This window comes from Ptiloglossa arizonensis, chromosome 2, assembly GCF_051014685.1.
Source record: "Ptiloglossa arizonensis isolate GNS036 chromosome 2, iyPtiAriz1_principal, whole genome shotgun sequence".
Lineage (NCBI taxonomy): Eukaryota > Metazoa > Arthropoda > Insecta > Hymenoptera > Colletidae > Ptiloglossa > Ptiloglossa arizonensis.
In genome coordinates, this window is record NC_135049.1 from 17,395,044 (window position 1) to 17,415,147 (window position 20,104).

Consider the following 20,104-nt stretch of genomic DNA (forward strand, 5'->3'; position numbering starts at 1 on the left):
TATGTGGATAATATTCTGCAGTGAATAACTACTGGGGGAACGATGCGATTAATTTTAACTTAACGGTACTGTATTTATCAAACTTTTCATTTAATTTAAAGAGTATCGGTTAAGTGAATTGGTCGATTACGTTCATTCGTGAGACGTTTGAAATGATCCTAGAATTGAGACTAGGATTGAGACTATTTTCATTTATCGATTCATTCGATTTTGTTGCACCTTAAAGGAACACAAAGGAAATAAAATATAAAAGAAATGGAACGATATACATTGGTTACGCCACAGTGAAAGAGCAAGGTTCAACAACTGCTGCTTCGCAACCTAACCCTATTTCCGTCATAACGGATGCAACAGTTTATTTGGAAAATTATATGGAACCCTGCATATTGCAACACAACAGATCCGTCGCTGAATATTTCTCGTTACTAAAAAACACGTTTCAAATGTGTTTCGATACACGAAAGCATTACCACTTGCTATTCGTCGAAAAATAAACAAGATATTTTTCGATATTTACTCGATAATCCTCGCTCAATTTCCAAAGTAAAAATTAAAAACGTGAAATTTTTTATTCTTCCTCGTTAGCTTCAAAAATGGTGCACTTGGAACGAACTACAATTACACCCCATCGTTCGAATTCCAATATTAAACGGCACTATCTCGAACGCTTACGATTAATAATTATTAGGAAATCCTATTAAACGTAGTCGGTGCGAGTAAATTAAACTCTATCTCTAGTTTGACTAGCCTTTGTAATCCAAGCGGTTCACGATTATGTCACGACACACGCAACGTCCCGCACTATGATCCCACAAACCATGCTGCACCCCGCTGGGATACTCGGAAATGCAAAACATCGGCAGTAAAACGCATCGTGTGAAATTACATCAATGTTGATTTAATAAACACTCCGTGAAACCGTACCGTAAAATTGTGACGGTCTCGAGAACGCGAGATTTCGGTAGAAATACTTTTCGTTCGCGTACTAAGCGCACGGATAGGTAAGTACCGTGTCAACGGTCCGATACGTTGATTTTGTTATACAATAAACACGTTGATAAACGGTTATTACCGTAATCGGTAATATTTTACAAAATCTCTACGTCCCGTTTAGTAAATAAACGTATATTAATAATCGTTATAACTACGAAAGATCGTTCGTAGAGATCGTTTTAAAGATCATTAATAACTCTGAACGATACTAAGGCCACCAACGAAGAATTCTTCTCCCGTATGATTTAATAGCGAGGTCGAGTAAGCCAAGCTCGTTGACTCCTTGTACACGAAAAATCTCTTTCTCCGACTTCGGCTTACAAATATTTTTCATTCCAACTTTATTTTAACACGTCCAGTATATTCTCAATATTATATTCCCCGTACTTCGAAGCTCTCTTTCCTTTTAGTTAAGATATCCATAAACTTTCGATGCTACGCTTAACCCTCGATTTACACGGTAAATTGGTTCCGTAAAAGTTCAGTGTAAATCGAGACTAAGGTTTCTACGAAAAATGAAGGGCTAACTTCCAGAGTATCATTTTTTTATTACTCGATATAAAATGAATGATTTACTTTTATCGCGCCTCGTGAAACACCCTTTGGGGATTTATTAACGCGTAAACGTACAACGTGACAATTACCGAAACGAAAGCTTGCAAAACAACATCGGTTCGCTGACCTCGTAATCTCACCTTGCTTTCTCGATTATCGTACCAATTTCTCCGTGTATACGACTAAAAGCAAAATTAGACAAAATGAAAGCAAAATTAGACAAAATGAAAGCAAAATTAGACAAATTATAAAAGCAAAAATTCCACGAGAAATGTATTCTTTTCTCGCCCGCTGTGTACACCACCTCGATAAAAGTCACACACTCGAGTCCCCTCGGAAACTTTTAACGAGTTCGACACCGTGAACCAAAAATTCGTTCGTAAAGCTACGAAAAAGCTCGAGGAAATTCTCCGTGACAATTGTTCGCGTATTTTGATTTCCCTTAAACCGTCGCAGTGACAAATTAACAAATACAAGTATCGCGTTACATTCTCGAGACTTACAGTACTCGAGACATTCGTTGCATGCGTGTCACATACAACACGTCGTCGAGTCACGAATTTAACTGTCGACAATTGTTCGACTTTTCGAATCCCGTGCACCCCGTTAACTTCCATCTGGGCCCGTTTACCTCGGGCCAATCAAAAGTGGCGACCGATCTGAAAACGTGGAACGCACTCTCCTCGCGGCGAGAACATTTCTCAGGTGAGATAGTGCGGAAACGCACGGTGTGTTACACGGTATCCGAAGCGTGTACATTTGTACGGATGTCTTTATCGCTTTATGAGCCCCATAAAGTGGCGTTGTCGGTCGTGCTGCCCTTGTATCTCCGCTGTGAAGTGCCGACCGTGAAAAGGGAGCGAGAAAGCAAGACCATTGTTTATGCGCCTTATTATGTATACCGTTGTCGTCGATTCCGAGTCTTAATGCGTGTACGTAGAACGCGAGACGGTGAAAAAGAAACGAGAGGTGATTTACGAAGGTGTGCGCGACGAAAAGGTTCGATAACCAGGCCGATTTAAGTCGATTCGAACACGCCTGCACCTCTCGCGTGCTGCTACCAGGGGGAGAGTATTAACGATAGATCTACTGCGACCGATCCTAATGGTTCTATCGATCAGAATCGACGTGCAACCATCGCCCAAGGAAGACTCGAACCACCCACTCGGGATAGAAATACTGTACGATTCGATTCGAGCTAAGTTAACGTTGTACAGTTACGATTAAACGTCGTTGCAAATTCAACATCGTTGAACCGTGCAACCGTGAGTCGCTAAACCGACCTAACTGACGAATTTCGAATTTATGAAACGTTTTAATATTCAAGAGCAGAGATACGGAACCGCCCAACTCGTAACTGGAACTTGAAATATTTGAATAAATATTCATCATTTATGAATAAAATATTCGAATATTTACTAAACTGCGTGTAGTAAAATAGTTGAGCAACGATGCACGTTCCATGATTTTTTTATTACGATACAGAGCGACCAAGACGCGATGTTCCAACGATCGAACGAAAAAGTTAATGTAATTCAACGTGGAAAGTATCCTAGAATGTTATTAATGTGTTTTTTCTTTGCGTTCTTAGTAACTCTTTGAAACTATTCCGAATCGAAATTCGTACAACTCGAAAACGTTCAAATATTCTCTGCTTGCTATAAATGTTATCACAAGGAACGACAACAAGATTTAAGAAACTTTTCACCGTAATACTGCGATATCGTAAATAGTTAAGAGTCTCGACGTATAATATTAAAAAAAGTGCCTCTTTCAATCTTAGTGTATTCCTCGGGTCTTTCTCGACCCATCATGTACCCCCAATACATTACTTTTCCACGATTAAAGTTATTATAATACTAACTGAAAGTTCCCGCAATAACGACTAATTATAATAATGACTTGCTCTTCTAATTACAAAGCTAAACAATTCTTCGTCCAAGAATTCCATACAAATATTAAACTCAACACTACCAATGGCGAACGTATTCCTATTCTGTCTTGAACCACACAGGTATCCTCGAAGTTGAACGAAGAAAGGGTAAATTAATTCCCAAGCATCATCAGTCGTCCATTTCGATAATTGTCGACGAATGTTGCGAATGGACATCGTTAACGATTGACTAATTTCAAAGAGAAATATTTGAAACAGATCAAATCGACCCCTTCGGTGGTTAAATTTCTTTAATTGTTACTCGTACAGACCGTGCTTCTGAATTTGTATATTTTACACCGTCGTAAACGATACTCGTCCTCGATCGCCCCGAGGAAATTATTTTTGAACTATCCAATACAATCTACCCAAGACTAAATCCCACGTTTGTATAACGAAACCACGGTACGATCAAAGATAGAAAACTCGAATCCAGCGCGGTCTTGAGCATAACTCAGCGCCATTTTACCAGCTCGACTGTTCTAACGATGTTATTGGCCATGTTCTTCCACGTTATCAGCAATATGGATCGTTAGCACGACAGTTTCTGTGCACTCTCCATTATGCTGTTTAGGCGTCCGAGAATCGTAATTTTTTCGGATATTGAATAGATAACCGAGAATATGGCCCGGAACAATGAATACGAACACGGTGGAAAAAAGGAGGGGTGAAAGGGAGGGGTGCTGGTCGCGAAGATCACCGGTTAGATAAATCATCGTAACCTTTAGTCATCTGTATCGCGAATCTTACAAAGTACGAATACCGTTACCATAGTGCTTGTACGGCACTGTGCGGATTACACGCGTGAAACTTCCCCTTGAAATAATGAACTACCTCTATGATCAGCTTTCATTTTTTCTTTTTCTTTTTCTTCTTATCGAACCGCTATCTTCAGCGACCAGAACTTTGGAACGAAAGTCGCGACATTAATACACAGGGAGATGCTAGAAAGTGAGACGGCTACCTTCCGAGCGAAGATAAAGGAAATCGATAGGGGAAATGTTGCACGGTTTTGATAACGAGTATTTTTCTCCTATCGCGAGTAGAAGTTTATTTGCTTCGTCTGTTACACGAATTTAAAAGGAATCTTGGGAAATAAGAGAAAACATTTATTTACATTCGCGTTGAAACGGTTACTCTTCTCGAACAATCGGTACAAATTATTCTAGCGATTATTTATGACATTACTTGCAACGATGTGTACTTTATTATTCGATTAACCAACAGATACGAAAATGCAAGTGTAAGTATAGTTCTCAATTATTTCACGAAACGACCGAATGTAAATTTAACATCTGAAAAAATACCAGACACTATTGGCAAAAATGTTTGCATACGCAACTATGTATACTTTATTATTCGATTAACCAACAGATACGAAAATGCAAGTATAACAAAGTTTCATGGGAAATTGACAATTTCGTTCTCAATTATTTCACGAAACGACCGAATGTAAATTTAACATAAAAAAAAATACCAGACACTATTGGCAAAAATGTTTGCATACGCAACTATGTATACTTTATTACTCGATTAACCAACAGATATAAAAATGCAAGAGTAAATATAACAAAGTTTCACGAATATCGATGAAATTGACAATTTCGTTCTCAATTATTTCACGAAACGACCGAATGTAAATTTAACATCTGAAGAAATAGCAGACACTATTTTGGCAAAAATGTTCAGATAACCAGAGTATGTAAATTAAAAAATATATTACGTATCGTCTACCAATACATCTCTATTAATCTCTATTAATCAATCTCTATTAATTAATCGAAGACTTTTTTCATAGGAAAAAAAATTCGTCTGAAACGTATGAACACGTATGAAAATATTAGGTCGTTCGGGAAGTAATTTTGTTTTCCAAAATGGAGAATATATAATTCAATAAACTACTTACACGCTCTAAAAGAAATCGTGTTTCGTTTTCACCAAAAAAAAAAGGAAACGACTTTCCAAACAACTCAATCAGAGATGTTTTCTCAATAGTTTTCCATTCAAGAAAGTTTGAAGTAGCATCCGATTGCGAATATAGTATAAATTTCAAAAAAAGTCAATACCTTCTCTACCAGAGTAGCCCCTTAAATAAGACCAATATGAGATCGCACTCTGTAAAGAGAAAGAAAAAAAATCGTGATCGGTTCGAAAAAAGATGACTATCGCTTCGAAACGGATTAGATGATGAACGAGAGCCAGACGCTGAACGTAGGACAGTCCTCGTGGAAAAAGCGAAAGCAAGGGCGAAGAGACGTTGCTTTGGCAATTATGCTGCAGACGAATACCGGCGCATTCATCACTTCCAGTATGGTTGATGTATGTACGTTAAATACGCGCGGCAAGCATGCTGCCCGTACCCGACTAACAGTCAAGCCAACAAATTAACGCCGATGTGTTAAATGTCCACACCGAGTGCCAAACCGGAAGATCGTGCAGACTTACCCCCCTCCGGATGGACAACATCGAAGACGGTGCTTTGATTTCTCGATGCACGTTTAGAAAATCGTTCGCGTAGGTAAATTGGTCGTTGAAACGCGATTGAGAACCGGTTTCAACGTGGAGGAAATATTTAAAAAATATGGAAATTAATTAAAGGCACGAGATCGCGACGTTGAGTACCTACGATGAAAAGAGACACGTTAGTGTTCCAGTTGTTTAACAAACTTGACTTTAATCGACCTTGAATGTCCTTGAATGACCAGTATCTGTAATCTAATATTTTCATAGGTGTCGAAAGCGCGAGGAAATTGTTCAGACGAGTTTTTTCCTGTGGAAATAGTCTTTGATTAATTAATAAAGATCCACAGTATTGGTAGACGATACATAATGACCTGACGTTGAATTTATCGTTGTACGAGTTACGAGTTTCTTTAATTCTGAGAAAAAATGAAAGGATGACCTTGAAGTCTCGGATGAACCTCGACATGGAAGAAAACCGTACGAAGATCGGGGATAATCCTCGCCATCTTCCCCGCAACGATAGATTTCATGCGAAACATTTGTTCGAATAACCCAGACTTTGAAACGTTATCGCGTGGAATGATTCAAATGAAACTGTACGTATATAATAATACGTGGGTTGCACCGGGATTGTACACGAATAGAAATAGAAATGGATAAATAAAAATGTGAATAGTATTGGGTAAAAGAGAAAATACGTTCGGATAAAAGTAGGTATAAAGGTGAGATAGAACTGTGTGCTGTTATTAATCCAACTTTGAAAACAATGTGATAAATTTACGAGAAAGTAATATACTATAGAAAAAAGTAGAATAGTAGAAAAATAGTAAGGAGAAAAAAAATATCGGTTGAAAAATTCAGAGGCAAAAGCATCGAGTACAATAGAAGGTAATAAAGAAAAACACAAAAGAAGAATAAAGTTATCGGTAGTGCTTAGCGCTGAGTACGGTTACTAAGGTGAATATCGTTGTTGTATTTCGTGAACATCGAATGAGAGCAGCAGAAGCAAGGTCGACTCGACATCATATTTACGTTCGATGAACGTGCAATAACAAACGTGACCCGCATCCAAGCCCTTATGTACCTGACAAGTGAAAGGCACGCGTGACCATTCTAAGATTTATTTAGTGTTTGCAAGTCACTCTTGAAATATTTGTACACAAAGGGGAATTCGAAGTTCGACAACAAATTCGTAATGTGTTATAGTATTACACGCATCGACAGTACCGTAGAATATTCTGATATTTCGTCGATAACTATAATAGAACGCTTAACAATTTTTGTGCATTTTACGACAGTTTTGAATCAACGTGATTTTATATCGATAGTAAAATTTCAGAAAATTACGGAAAAAATTAATATTATATAAACGTGAAACAGTAACGGATAAAAGATTGTAAAATAAAGTTTAACGAGGGTGTAAAGTGGGAGAGTACGTAAGGATTGTACGTTACATCGTACTATACTGAATTCCAGCGTGCAGATTTACATATGCAATCGCGTTACGACTGGCGCCGATGACGTGAAAATATCGTATATACCGGGCAAGAGAGTCACCAAATTTGGTCAAATTGATCGCCTTCGACGTTTAATAAAGACGAAGATGTCAGACGAAACGATAATATCTCGGTCAGCGAGCGCCACGTAAATACGCATATATATATACATACATATATACCGACTTTCCAACTCGCGTACAAAGAAAACAAAGTTCCGCCCGATTACGGTAATTTCGTAAGCCTACGTGCTATGAAACTTCGAAACAGTTGATTTGACGCGAAACGAGTATCGCGTTGCAGTTCGTGATCGAATACCTTCAATTTTCTCGACAAAATGCACTACTGGATATATGATATATAAATTATTACAGTATCCTATTTTAGCGTTGTTCTCGAAGCTACGAGAACATTTTGAAGAATTCTCACGAAAATAATCCTAACCTGATACAGCTATTCCACATTCCGCAATTCGTTTCTTACTTTTCGATTTATAATAAAGGAAAGCAATATAACCAAGAAAACTTTCAAATAAGTTTTTGAATGAAAATATAGGTTTACGGTTGATCACGATTGAACTATTAAAAAAAATTGTAATATGTATATCTACTTATGTACAGGTATACATGTAGCTGTTAGTATTACGTTTGAAATGTTCAACAAATACTGTCCACGAGAGATAATGATGGTTAAGTTACTTCGACAAATCTTAAAGAGAACTAAATTTTACATAAGAAACTTTAATAACCTTTCTTTCTATCTTCTCTAATAAAAGAAATACAAATTGGAATCTTATGTATCTTTCTAATAAAAAAAAATAATTAAAACTAGAAAACTTTTAGAAATGTATAATTTGTTGTTCTAAACTTAATTATACATACTTTTTATTCGAACTTGTTTTATTTTTAAAAATGTGAATATCGTAAATGTTTCAATATATTTATGAAAATATTATTTTGTGTAAGCATTGTGACATGTTCGTCTTCGTTAATTTTCATTTATTGTTATATAATACAAAGGTCGTACAAAATAGTTATTGCCAAACTTTAATAGCATATTGTACTCACCGAAATAAATAAAAGACGCTCGACAAGCATGGTTTCGAAGATCGTTTGTTTCCGAGTCACGATTCGTTTTCTCTAGTCAAATATTAACCTCTTCTACGTCGCATATTCAATATGTTTGCTAATTACTTCAATATACACTTTAACACACTATAGAATATTGTATTTCTGCGAAAATCCCATATTTTTCTTATTTTCTAAAAATAATGTTCAATGCGCAGTTTCAATTCTTTTTAACATTTTAACCGACGTACTTATACACCATATTCTTTGAATAACCTACTGAACAAAAATCCCGTGTCTTATAATTTGGAAACGAATGATATTTGGACCAATATTTTATATTATTTTTATGAACACTACATACACCTGAGATTTGAGAACTTTCCACAGAATTTAGTATAAATATCATAGTAGAAATATAAAATTTAACAATGGATATGTATAAACGTAGAAACATTCGTAAGCAACACACTTCCTCGCGCGTTATTGCGTGTCTAAACTTGCTTTTTCTTAATCAGACAACTTCACACCCTTTCCGCGAGTTAAATTTCATATTATAACCGCCAATATTAACTATTGATTTACATTATATTAATCGGATCACAATTGTATTTTAACGGTAGAAAGTATTTTTCAAATCCAAGTTCGTTTCAAATGCAAAATTATTTCGCAATTAATGTGGCAAAACGAGCACGTCGAACGAAAAGTTTCAAATCATAACGGCATATTTCGATTCTCGCTAATCGAAATACGATCAAACGCCATTTGATTAAATTCATACACGAGCAATAAAATTCGATTGAAATTCGTTAAGAAATTGAAACGATCGTATAATCTAATAATGAATTTCATCATAAACATCGTTATTAACAAATTTATATAATTATTAATATTTGCATACAAATTCACATAATTATTCAAATTTTATTATGTTTTCACGAAAAAAATTGCATAACCTTATTCCTATGAAACGGATAATTCTCTCATTTCAAATTTTTACATACTGTTTGTTATATCTTCTGTTTCTCGTCACATTTTATCAATTGTTGCACTATATTCAAACAAAAACAACTCTCCAACATAAACTAGTAAAAAGAAAGAAACGTTTAGAATTCTCCTTGATCGATACCGTTAAATTTATCAATTTTTAAAAGTGAATACGTTTGTCTCACCTGATTAAAGCAACAACCATCGAATTTGAATTACACAATGGTCCTTGTATTGTCAGCTATTATTGATATGTGTCAATTTCCCAGCACACACACGTTTACACACACGCACTTATTACGATATGTTTTGTTTTTGATTTAATGAACACTTTATCCGTTGAAAAACGTGATACCAGTGTTAAAAAGGACGGTTTATATAAAAGGAAAAGAGTAAAAACGAGAACGGTGATAAAGGAAGAAAGCACGAAAGTAGGCAAGCTGCAAGGCTGCGTGCCATGCAGCCACCCTCACGGTAGGCGCGCGAGCCTACTACTGAGCTCACGATCTCGCTATCGTGCTCACGACGCGCATTGCCACCGGCACACGACCGTTCCGGCCAATTCGTCTCTTACGTACATCGAATACGACCTACTCACTATTAGTCGAATCAAATCTTTGAAAATTCACAAGTTGATCAATGTTACAACTTATTAACTGTAAATTTTAGATAATATACTTTCTTACCTCACAATCAGGATCGCTTTTTTTTTTAAATACAATTACGTAATTTCGTGTCAAAAAATAACTTTAAAACTAGCGAATTAATTATACGGTAACATCATTCTCAAATTCTAATTAAATTGTTTGAACTCTTTTAAATCTGAGCAAATTTTTCCATTGTCAAACATCGTACAAAAATACTTATGTCATTCGTTATTAAACTAAGATAAATTAAAAATTATTTTTCACACTAAATACACAGAATATTTGAAAAATTATTTTTCAAAAGGAACTATCTTGACTATTATTTTTTCATCGAAAACATTTGTTTTATTTTACAAAATGTTATCGAACGAGTCAAAAAAGATTACTCTTTCGACAAACATGAAATTCGTAACGAAGAAAATATAACAAGTAAAACACAAAGTAAGAATGTAAAATTAGAATATTTATAATATTACTCTAGAAATCTTCGCACGTAATCAGGAAAATTTTAATAACCATAAAAGAGGCAATGTTACTAATGTCTTTAAATCATTGAGGGATTATACTGCACATTTAATACATATGCAACATTTAACGCGAGATTTTGTGAATAAGTAAATGCACATACATATAAAAGGTAAAATATGAAGCAATTGTAAATAAAATATTAAATTGAGATTTCTTTCATCAAAAAAATAGAAAACATTTTAATTTCTTTAAACAAGTGCAAAATTTATAAACAAACGTTAAAAAAATATTTTTCAGGGCAATTATAAGTCAAGTCAAGACATCACAACGACAATTACCATACTTGTCTTTTAATAAATTTTTTGAAATAAATCAAGTGAGTACAGATAATTTACAGCCAAGTCGAAAGTGTACGCATATATATCAACATGGTTACATCAAATTTAATTAGAAAAGAAACAAAATAAATGTAGACTACGAAAATAGCAACAAATAAAATTGCAAATTTTTCCATGTAATAAATACATACATATACACAGAATAAGATAAATAGTAAATGGATATCATTATTTGGCGTAAATCACTTTTAAATTTCTATAAACTACGATAATGCCGTACACGCAGTAATTGTATTTACGATGAAAACGTACAATCATTGTCTTCGATAAAACGGACCGATTCGAGTACGAAATTTCCGTGACAGATTACACTTTCGCGCACAAATTACAAATTACAAATTACAAAATCCAATAGCAATGGTAATACTTAAACAACTTTTTATGAATCTCTTACTTGTTATATATGTACATCGTTATAGTAAATAGTAAATATTAATAATAGCATTAAAAAATATGGAAATTGTAGCGGGGGTAACCACAAAAGTACATTCAAGCGACAAAGGGAGAAAGGCGCCTATGAAGTATTTATGTACGGTATTGTAATTTCTACAAAAATAATCTCATACGAGAAGCGTTATATGTTGAATCAATTCTTTCCTTTGCCCAATATTCAACGTTACGTTTTCTAAGGTTTCTTGATCTAATTATCACCATTCTGCTTGTATTGCTCTTATAACACCACATACAATATTTTACAAAAATATTTACTCTAACATTAGTCGAATTACTTTTGAGCAAGTATATGTAACAAGCTACGCAAATATTACGTATAAATCGTTCGCACTGTCACCCTCTGTCACTTGCCACAAGGATTTGTGCATTATTAATACAGTTTCTCGACTACAATCATGTTTCACTATTTGCTTACGTCTTGTCGAAAACGAAGCGCTGTTTTCTGCTACCTAGTTTAGTTCGATACTTGTACTACGTACAATAATAGATATCAAATATAGAATAAACTACTTAAATGCATTTGGCATGTCTCGTTTATGTGCGAAGCCCACATGTTCTAATCTGAATAATTGATTTACATCAACATCTTCAAAATCTTAAAACAAATGGCATCACTTCCTTGGTTAAATCGACTTTGCACTTACATTAAAATAATTATTACAACTTTGGACTCTTTTAGCGGATTTGTCCCGCGTCGATAGTTACTTCTCAATGTATAAATATAACTAATTATGATCATTTTGTTCTACTGGTCATTACAGTTGGATTTACAATACTGGACCTGACATGAACACTCTGCTTACTGGATTTATTTCGCGAGGCAACTGTTGTACATTCTACAACTGACCTCCGACTTTTCGTAATGTCCTTTTCATCGAGTTCTGAAACATCGTCTTTCTTTCTGTTTATATCCATTGTTTTTCCATTACTTTGTCGATCACTACGATTTGTTGATATACTTTTGCACGTATTTTTCCCAGCCTTTGTATCACCCTCGTAATATTTTCGCAAGGGTTGTGGAGTATAATATAAACTAAATCTTTTCGATTTTACATTTTGCTTTTGTTTCTCCTCTCGTAATTCATCGGTGGAATTAAACTTTCGACCTATTCTGTTAGTAACAGAAATCAGTTTATCACTAACTAAAACAGATTCGGAAACCTTTTTTGCAGAAGACGGTAAAAAGCAACTAAACCTTTTATTTTTTGTTGTTGTCCTTGAATCTGTATCATGTTTCGTCGCATACTTATCACGTCTAAGTTTCACTACCTCATTTTTTGTACATTTTGATTCATCTGGTGTTTTTATTGAATTTTTCTTGTTATTCAAAAAATTATACGATTTTGAGGATTTTGAAGCATTCACTTTTAACGTTGTTGGTGTTTGTAATATTTTTGTTGCCGACTTTTCCTGGTTTGTTAAAGGAGAATTTTTTGCAAGATTTTGCTGTTGAAAATTATCATTCCTTAATTCTTGATTATAAGGAAAACGGATATTTTCGAAACTATCAGTTGACTCCATACTTTGGGTTGAACTTGACCTTTGATCCTGTGTTAATTGTGCAAATTGAATATTTACGAAACTATCGGATGTTTGAATATCGTTACTAGAACTACCGGTTAAACTATCAGTCGATGACAAAAGCCTGTTACAATTTTTCATGTCGTCACTGCCTAGTTTTGAATTAATCTTTTCAGGCAGGATTAAATTTTCGTAAAAATGTTTTCGCCTATGTCTTTGTTTATTTATGGTTGAATTAGCGGAGTTAGATTTTTCAAAGGCATGCGCATTACTGTTGGTTGATATGTCTGGCGCAATAGAATTAATCTCGCTAGAAGAATTTCTTTTATTGAAAGAAGACATATTTTCTTCAACTTGATTGCTGTCACAATTTACATCAATTTCAAATGGAGTAGTATTTTCATAACTACTTATTAATATTGAATTTTTTGAAATACTGTTCAGAGATGAAGTTTCACTACTCGATGAATTTGAACGATACTTGTGTGTTTGTTTTTCATTTAAATCATTTATAAGATTGTGTATAGATTGACCAAGATCATGAATATCTTGTAAACAATCTGGACTAAGAGACACAGGTTCATCGTCACTAGGATTCCCATTATTAAAAATAGATTCGTCATGAGCCAAGTTTTCTTCATCTCGAAGCATATTATGAAACATCGATATAAAAGCTTCATTCCACTTGCTTCTGACATTTGTCCTGTTGTTTGGTGTACCATCAATTTCGTCTTGTGAACTGTCATAACGTACTTGATTCTTGAAGTCAAACTCGAAAGTTGCTAATCTTATCGGCTTACTCCGCTGATTCCAGTATTGCTCCGACGGGTTGGTGGATGTTGATGCTGTGGTCTGCTCGCCTCCTAGAAAGCTCTGCTGATATACAGAGGCAGGACAAAAGAAAAAATAAAGCACTGCTACAGATACAGCAAACCACTACTGAAGCCTCCCTAGCACTGTGTTCAAATAGCTAAGAATAAAGCTGTATAATAGATAAGCATATTATTCTAAATGGCATAGAACTAAAAGCTAATATGTACTAAAAAATTGTACAAAACTAGTAAGCAAATTATTAAGAAAATATACGTAACCAAAATTTAATACTTACAATGAAATTTAAAAAATAAATTCACCATACCTACTGCAAGGATGATTGTGTGCTACTTTAATTGAAATGATAAGCCATGCAGGAAAACAGAAGTGGGTTTTCTAATACAAAAGTAATATGTATAGATAGTTACCGCTAGCCATGGATGATCAAGCACATCTTCTGCACTGAACCTTAGCTCAGGTTGTGCTTGCAGCATGTTTGAAATCAACTGTTTGGCAGAATCTGATACGTTGTCCCAATATGGAGATGTAAATATGTATTGACCACTTAAAATACGTTCAAACAATTCTTCTTGCTCATTTTCAGGTGAAACAAATGGAGGAAAGCCACAAAGTAAGATGTATAATATTACACCAGCTGCCCATACATCGATCTGAAAAAATTTTAATTCATTCTTCCTCTTATACTTCTAAATTTAGACTAATAAATAAAAAATATCTGTTTAAAAAATCATCATACCTTTAACCCATATCCAGTTTCTGCAAGAATTTCTGGGGCTACGTATGTGGGTGTACCACAAACTGCGTACAAAGGATCTCTTACAACTTGGGCAAGTCCAAAATCACCTAGTTTTAAACATCTAACATGGCTACCATCCATCTCTACTAGAAGATTCTCAGGTTTAACATCACGATGAACAATATGATGTGAGTGTAAATAAGCTAGTGCAGACGTTAAATGTCCAATCATTACACTAGCTTCTGCCTCTGAGAATTTTGTTGCCGCAGCAATTGCATCAAATAAATCTCCACCCTAATTGTATAATGTAAATACACAATATTCTATTATTTAATTTAGAATTCTAGCAGGTAAATTAAAAAGTTTCTAGGTAAACATACCTTTACAAGCTCCATAACTAAAAACAATTGGTCAGCAGTTTCTTGTTCAGCGATCAGACTAATAATATTTGGATGACAAACCTGACGTAAAATAGCAACTTCGCTTGCCAACATTGTTTCTTTGCCTTGACATTTATATTTATTCACAATTTTCATTGCATATTCTGCACCTGTAGATCTAAAAAATACTTCTGTATAGAGTTTCTAATAGTCTGAAAACATTAATATCTAGTTCTTTCAAGTACTCACTTATGAATACAATGCCTAACAGCTGCAAAATTGCCAATTCCAATGACATGACCGACCGTATAGTGTAAACGTAGCGGTTGTGGCAATATTAATGAAGAAGGACTCGGCGTACGCACTTGCGGTGTATTAAGCACCTTTTTTCCAGATTTACGTGGCATTCTAGGCATTGGACCACTTTGTCTTTTCGACGACCATGGACATCTTCGAAAACTTTGAACAATTTTAGATTCTTCAAAATCTAATTCAAAATCTTCTTGATTCGATTTTTCGGGACCATAAGCCAGAAATATATCATCACTTTCAAAAAATTGTTCCAAAGAACTAATTTGCTGTCCCGAGAGTGTAAAAACTTTCCTTACTGCTCCAGAATCTAATTTAACTGCCTCTGTAATTGCTTCCATTGCATGTTCTAAACTTGGAGCATTTCTCTTGTTCAATAAAAGACGTACAACTTTACGTGGTTTTGTACCGTGTCGAATTAAAGTAATTATTCTTGCTTTTACACATAATGGTATTGCACTTATTTGTCTACCAGTACCTGCTGGAGATTGTGGTAAACCAGATAAAGAACTGCCCCTTCTTACTTTGGTAGATGAATATTCCACTTTTTTAAAACTTTCTCCTTGTCCAGAAACCACGTAACATTTACCATCTTCTAAATCATTGATACTTTGAACTTTTCTTCCATCCATAGTATAAATTGCCCTAACACCATTAGGTAAAGTGACACTAGATACCAAAGCTCTTGTTAAATCTGAAGCTAAACTATCGAAACTACGATATCTTTCTGGGGTCACAGCCATTACAACACCGGTATAAAATTTATCTCCATTTCTAAAAAATCTCACTCTCTTAGCTTTTTTAGTTGGTGGTGTTCGAAGAACATTCAAAGAATGTCGTGTATTAATATCCAATATTCTTTCATCCAAACTTATTATAGTAGCTGAATTTATTTCTCCACTTCCAGAAAAATTACTATCACCAGATGGTGAAGCAGCTTGACTCAACAATTCCTCCATCATCCTGAATACAATAGATCTTCAATGCACACACAGTATTTCAAATTATGCTAGTGCAAAATTGTCAGAGTTTTAAATTCAAAACATTAAAACACAGTTGTTTCGTGTATATTACAGTCAAAGTGTGAATTATGAACGAAACTTACTGTCAATTGTTATAGATCAACTAAGAACGTGAAATGTTTCTCAACAAAGCGTTACACTAAAGGTGTTTTTATCATAATATAGTTAAAATTTGTATCTAATCGAAACTTGAGTGAGAAACAACAAAGACAATTCGTGATTATGCTATAAAATTTAACATAGTTTAAAAATGTTCCAGTATATATAGTACATTTAAAACATCGTACGCGCAACAACCCGGCAACAAGAATATTTATTCACCTTCCTAACCTACTTAACCTTTTCTAATTACTCGATATGTATACAAATACAGTGTATAAATAAACGTTCTCAAATGTAGTTATTTATTAATAATTTAAGTTTACCAATCATTAACAAATACGTATACACTCACCTGCCCGTTGAGCAGAACGCGCTACTAAAAAACAGATGAAAAGCCAACTAATGAAGGAATGAATCACCACTGAGCTGACATTTTCATAGCAACCATGACGCGAATGCCAGATAATAAAAGCGAGAAATCTCACTTTCGAATAATATTGAAATAATTTCCCTTTCTATTGTACCTAAATCGTATATAACTGTTACACTGCACGTTTCTATCGCAACACACTGATTTTTGTTTTCTACGCACAGAATAGTTTGACCTGCCAAACTCTATAAATAAAGTAGCTTGTCAAAGAGATACTGGGAGACCGGAACCGGAAATGTAAAGAAATTAGAAGGGTGGAACATGAAAATGAATAACCGAACAAGATACTTGTTATGAATTAAATTGTAATTAATTACTATCTATTGTATTTGTGACTATGTATATGTATGCTATATATCGTTATGAAGTACCATGTTCATCATTATCTGTCGCTTACGCAGATAACAGAATTTAATAGCATTACATATTACAAATTACAACGAAATATCTTAGTAAATTTTATACTTCGATATTTGAAAGGTCCTTAACGAAGAGTTAATATATTACAAACCAATCGTATAACCCAATTTAAAAGATCATAGAATTGAAGAAAAAGAAAGGATTTTATTTAATCAAGCACTAGTTATAACGGGTTTTTAAATCTTGTAAGTGGTAGAATAGAATTATGTAGGATTAATATAAAATTTAAAACCCAGTCGGTAAAGCACAACGACCGTGCACAACAATAGAGGACAGTACGATCGCTACAATCGTTTATTATTTATCGTCTCTTACTTATTAGATTAGGTTATTATAAAACTCCTTGCGTATAATAATATAATATAAGAACATATTAAATAATTAGTGCTACAATATATATAAAAAAGCTTTGAAAAAAATCGTAAAATCTTATCTTTTCCTAAAATATATATAGAAGTATAAATTTCATAACTCCTCTGATAGCCGTGATCGTCTAGTGGTTAGGACCCTACGTTGTGGCCGTAGTAACCCAGGTTCGAATCCTGGTCACGGCAATGTCTTGTCAATGAACGATGACATTGTCATGGCAGAGGCGATTTTTTTTTTTTTTTTAATTCGTGCATTTTCGATGACTTAATAATTGAAATTCATACGTGTCATTAATGTTACAACGAATACCAAATGTTCAATACAACCATAAGTAAAATTATGTAAAGTTATCCTACGTTTTCGTCAAGCGAGAAATAAAATATTAAAATCTCTATTCGGAACGCGTTGCTATCGTACAACTAATATTTATTCAGAAACTCACGTTTCGATTCAATCTCTCGAAATATCCTTTAACGTATCTCAAACGGAGCACGCAATCGCGTGTCGAAACCGTTTTCCGAAAAAATTCCTTCGCAAAAAATCCGTTCTGCGAACACGTCTCGTACCGTTCTGTCCATTAATATTTTCAATCATTATGACGTCGTAACATCGGAAATTTCAAAGTTGAAAACGTTCCGCGTATTTGAAATACAATTGGTGATACCTTGAGCGCGATCTCTTAATCCGCACCTGGCGCTGCGATCGAGAGAAAGATAGGCATAGAAGCGATCCAGCCGGTGTTGGTAACGAGACAGGGCCGTAGCACGGCAACGTTCGGGCAAAGGTGCTTCGTGCCGGTGGAGGGAGACACCACAATAGCGGGCGACGTTCTCCAGAAGAGCCGCCAGTCTCGTTCGGTGTGTGTTTATCGGCGGTTGTAATAGCGCGGGTGGATTTGTCGCGGTGAACGAGCGAAGCGAACGGTGCCGCTCTATAGTGCATGGAAAGCAAAAGCGTGCGTTTTTTCTGGTCGTACGTAAAGTAAAAGAAAACGGGGACAAATGCGGTGACCGAGGATGCCTCGTGAGTGAACGTGCAAGAAGAGACGCCGTGTGTGCGGGTGTCCTCGAGCTCGACTGCAGATCCTTAGACCGGTCGACGAAAATGCGGGCGCGATACGTTGTGGCAGGTGAGTAAGGCCCCGGGCATGTTCGCCATTCGTGCGTCGTTCTCTCGCTTCGTGTTTCTCGCTGCTCGTTGCCGCGGACTCGGCGGGCGCTGCGCGAATCCACGATCCGAAACGCGAACGCGAGTCGCCCCGACCTGTTGGAATTAAACGTTGCCAACGATCGGTATCGAAATATCGATCGGTCCAGCGTGCTTCTCGATCCACGTTAATTCTCCCATCGCTCTCTACGGTGGCGCGTAATCCACATTACGTTGCCGTTCAAATTTATACGCGGATCAACGCGAACGATGTACTCCGTAGCGTCGAATTCGTGACAGGTGGGGAGGCCGTCTTGCCAAACCGTTCCGCACACCTGATCGCCTACCTGAAGTACTGTTATACGTCCGTCTCTGCTAGGATAGTTTAAAATAAACGTCGTTCTGCTTCATGGAAGCACGGTACATTCTTTACGAGACTTTCTGTTAACGTTATCATCATTTTGCCTCGTTTCTTCCATTTTCTAACTGTACGTTCGACTTTTTCTTACGAAGCGTTTCTGTTAGCCGTACGAACAGACGTTCCCCACCGATTCACTCGCTCGGTGCATGCAACGTACCGTCTCACTTTGAAACAAACAAATTCGAAGGTAGTGAATTTTTGCGGATCGCGTCTCCGTGTTTCGCGTTTCGATCCACGGGTTTTCGGATCGTCTTCGGAAATAAAGCAAAACCGTAACGGTGAATTTGCGCGCTCGATTTGTGTATTTTGAATTCCGTTGCGAGAACACGAATATGAAAAATTGCGTGTCGCGTGCATTGAATTCTATCGCGAAGATACGAAATTAAAAATTCGTTTTCCGATTCGTATGTTTCACATTCCGTTACGAAGACGCGTCGAAAATTTTTTGTTTCGCGAATTTTAACCCAAAAATATGAATTTCAAAATTCCCGTTCCGTTTCGTGCACTTGAAATTCTATTACGAAAACAAGAATACGAACATATTCCGTTACGTTCGTGTTTCTCGAATTTCATCGCGAATATGAATTTCAAAATTCGTATTTTCGATTCGTTCATTTTAAATTCGATTACAAGTTTTTCTCGTATTGTTTTTTTTTTTTTAATTTTACTCGCGTTTCGTATAAATTGTATTACAACGATTCGTCGTGTAGGTTCGTAACCTACAAATGGAAAAATAAAATACGGAAGCTCCATCGCAACACGAGACTCGTGTTTAAACGTATTCACAGTGACGCGTAACGTCGTTTCTCGATCTCCGTGCAACTCGTAATCTCCCAGCGTTCGAGTGACCGACAATTCTTAGCCCTCGAACATCGCCGCCGATCTATCTAGCCGCGTAGTGTCACGTTTCACAGGCAAAGGAATTAAACTCGGAATCGCGAAGGTCTGATCGAT

The 20,104-nt window shown here is 35.7% G+C and overlaps 2 protein-coding genes and 1 non-coding gene across 5 annotated transcripts in view; 2 read left to right on the forward strand and 1 right to left on the reverse strand.

Annotated features, from left to right (window-relative positions):
• Positions 1-10,953: 10,953 nt before the first annotated feature.
• LOC143143408 (uncharacterized) lies at positions 10,954-16,998 on the reverse strand. 2 transcript variants are annotated; one of them, XM_076304591.1, is made up of 6 exons: positions 16,717-16,998; positions 15,181-16,203; positions 14,932-15,109; positions 14,552-14,845; positions 14,223-14,465; positions 10,954-13,854 (listed from the first exon to the last, which is right to left on the reverse strand). In XM_076304591.1, the coding sequence occupies exons 2-6, from the start codon at positions 16,200-16,202 to the stop codon at positions 12,196-12,198; spliced, it is 3,396 nt and encodes a 1,131-aa protein (XP_076160706.1). In that variant the 5' UTR covers position 16,203; positions 16,717-16,998; the 3' UTR covers positions 10,954-12,195. The 2 variants fall into 2 exon arrangements, with proteins under 2 accessions (XP_076160706.1, XP_076160705.1); XM_076304590.1 differs by having other exon boundaries at positions 10,954-13,857.
• Positions 16,999-17,696: 698 nt separating this feature from the next.
• Trnah-gug (transfer RNA histidin (anticodon GUG)) lies at positions 17,697-17,768 on the forward strand. The gene has a single exon. It is a non-coding gene; the product is annotated as a tRNA-His (tRNA).
• Positions 17,769-18,448: 680 nt separating this feature from the next.
• The window catches only part of Crb (cell polarity complex component crumbs), a 55,140-nt gene continuing 53,484 nt past the window's right edge, over positions 18,449-20,104 (forward strand). For both annotated transcript variants that reach the window (XM_076305535.1, XM_076305536.1), the window contains exon 1: positions 18,449-18,712. In XM_076305535.1, the coding sequence (XP_076161650.1) occupies positions 18,688-18,712 (25 nt within the window). In that variant the 5' untranslated portion in view covers positions 18,449-18,687. The remainder of the gene's footprint in view (positions 18,713-20,104) is intronic.

What these genes read in the sequence shown, in the direction of transcription:
- LOC143143408 (XM_076304590.1), bottom strand. Translation starts at nt 16,202, where the DNA reads ATGATGGAGGAATTGTTGAGTCAAGCTGCTTCACCATCTGGTGATAGT. An exon ending in TAGTTATGGAGCTTGTAAAG is followed by an intron (nt 14,846 to 14,931) that starts GTATGTTTACCT and finishes TTATACAATTAG; the next exon opens with GGTGGAGATTTATTTGATGC. An exon ending in TTGATCATCCATGGCTAGCG is followed by an intron (nt 13,858 to 14,222) that starts GTAACTATCTAT and finishes TCTGTATATCAG; the next exon opens with CAGAGCTTTCTAGGAGGCGA.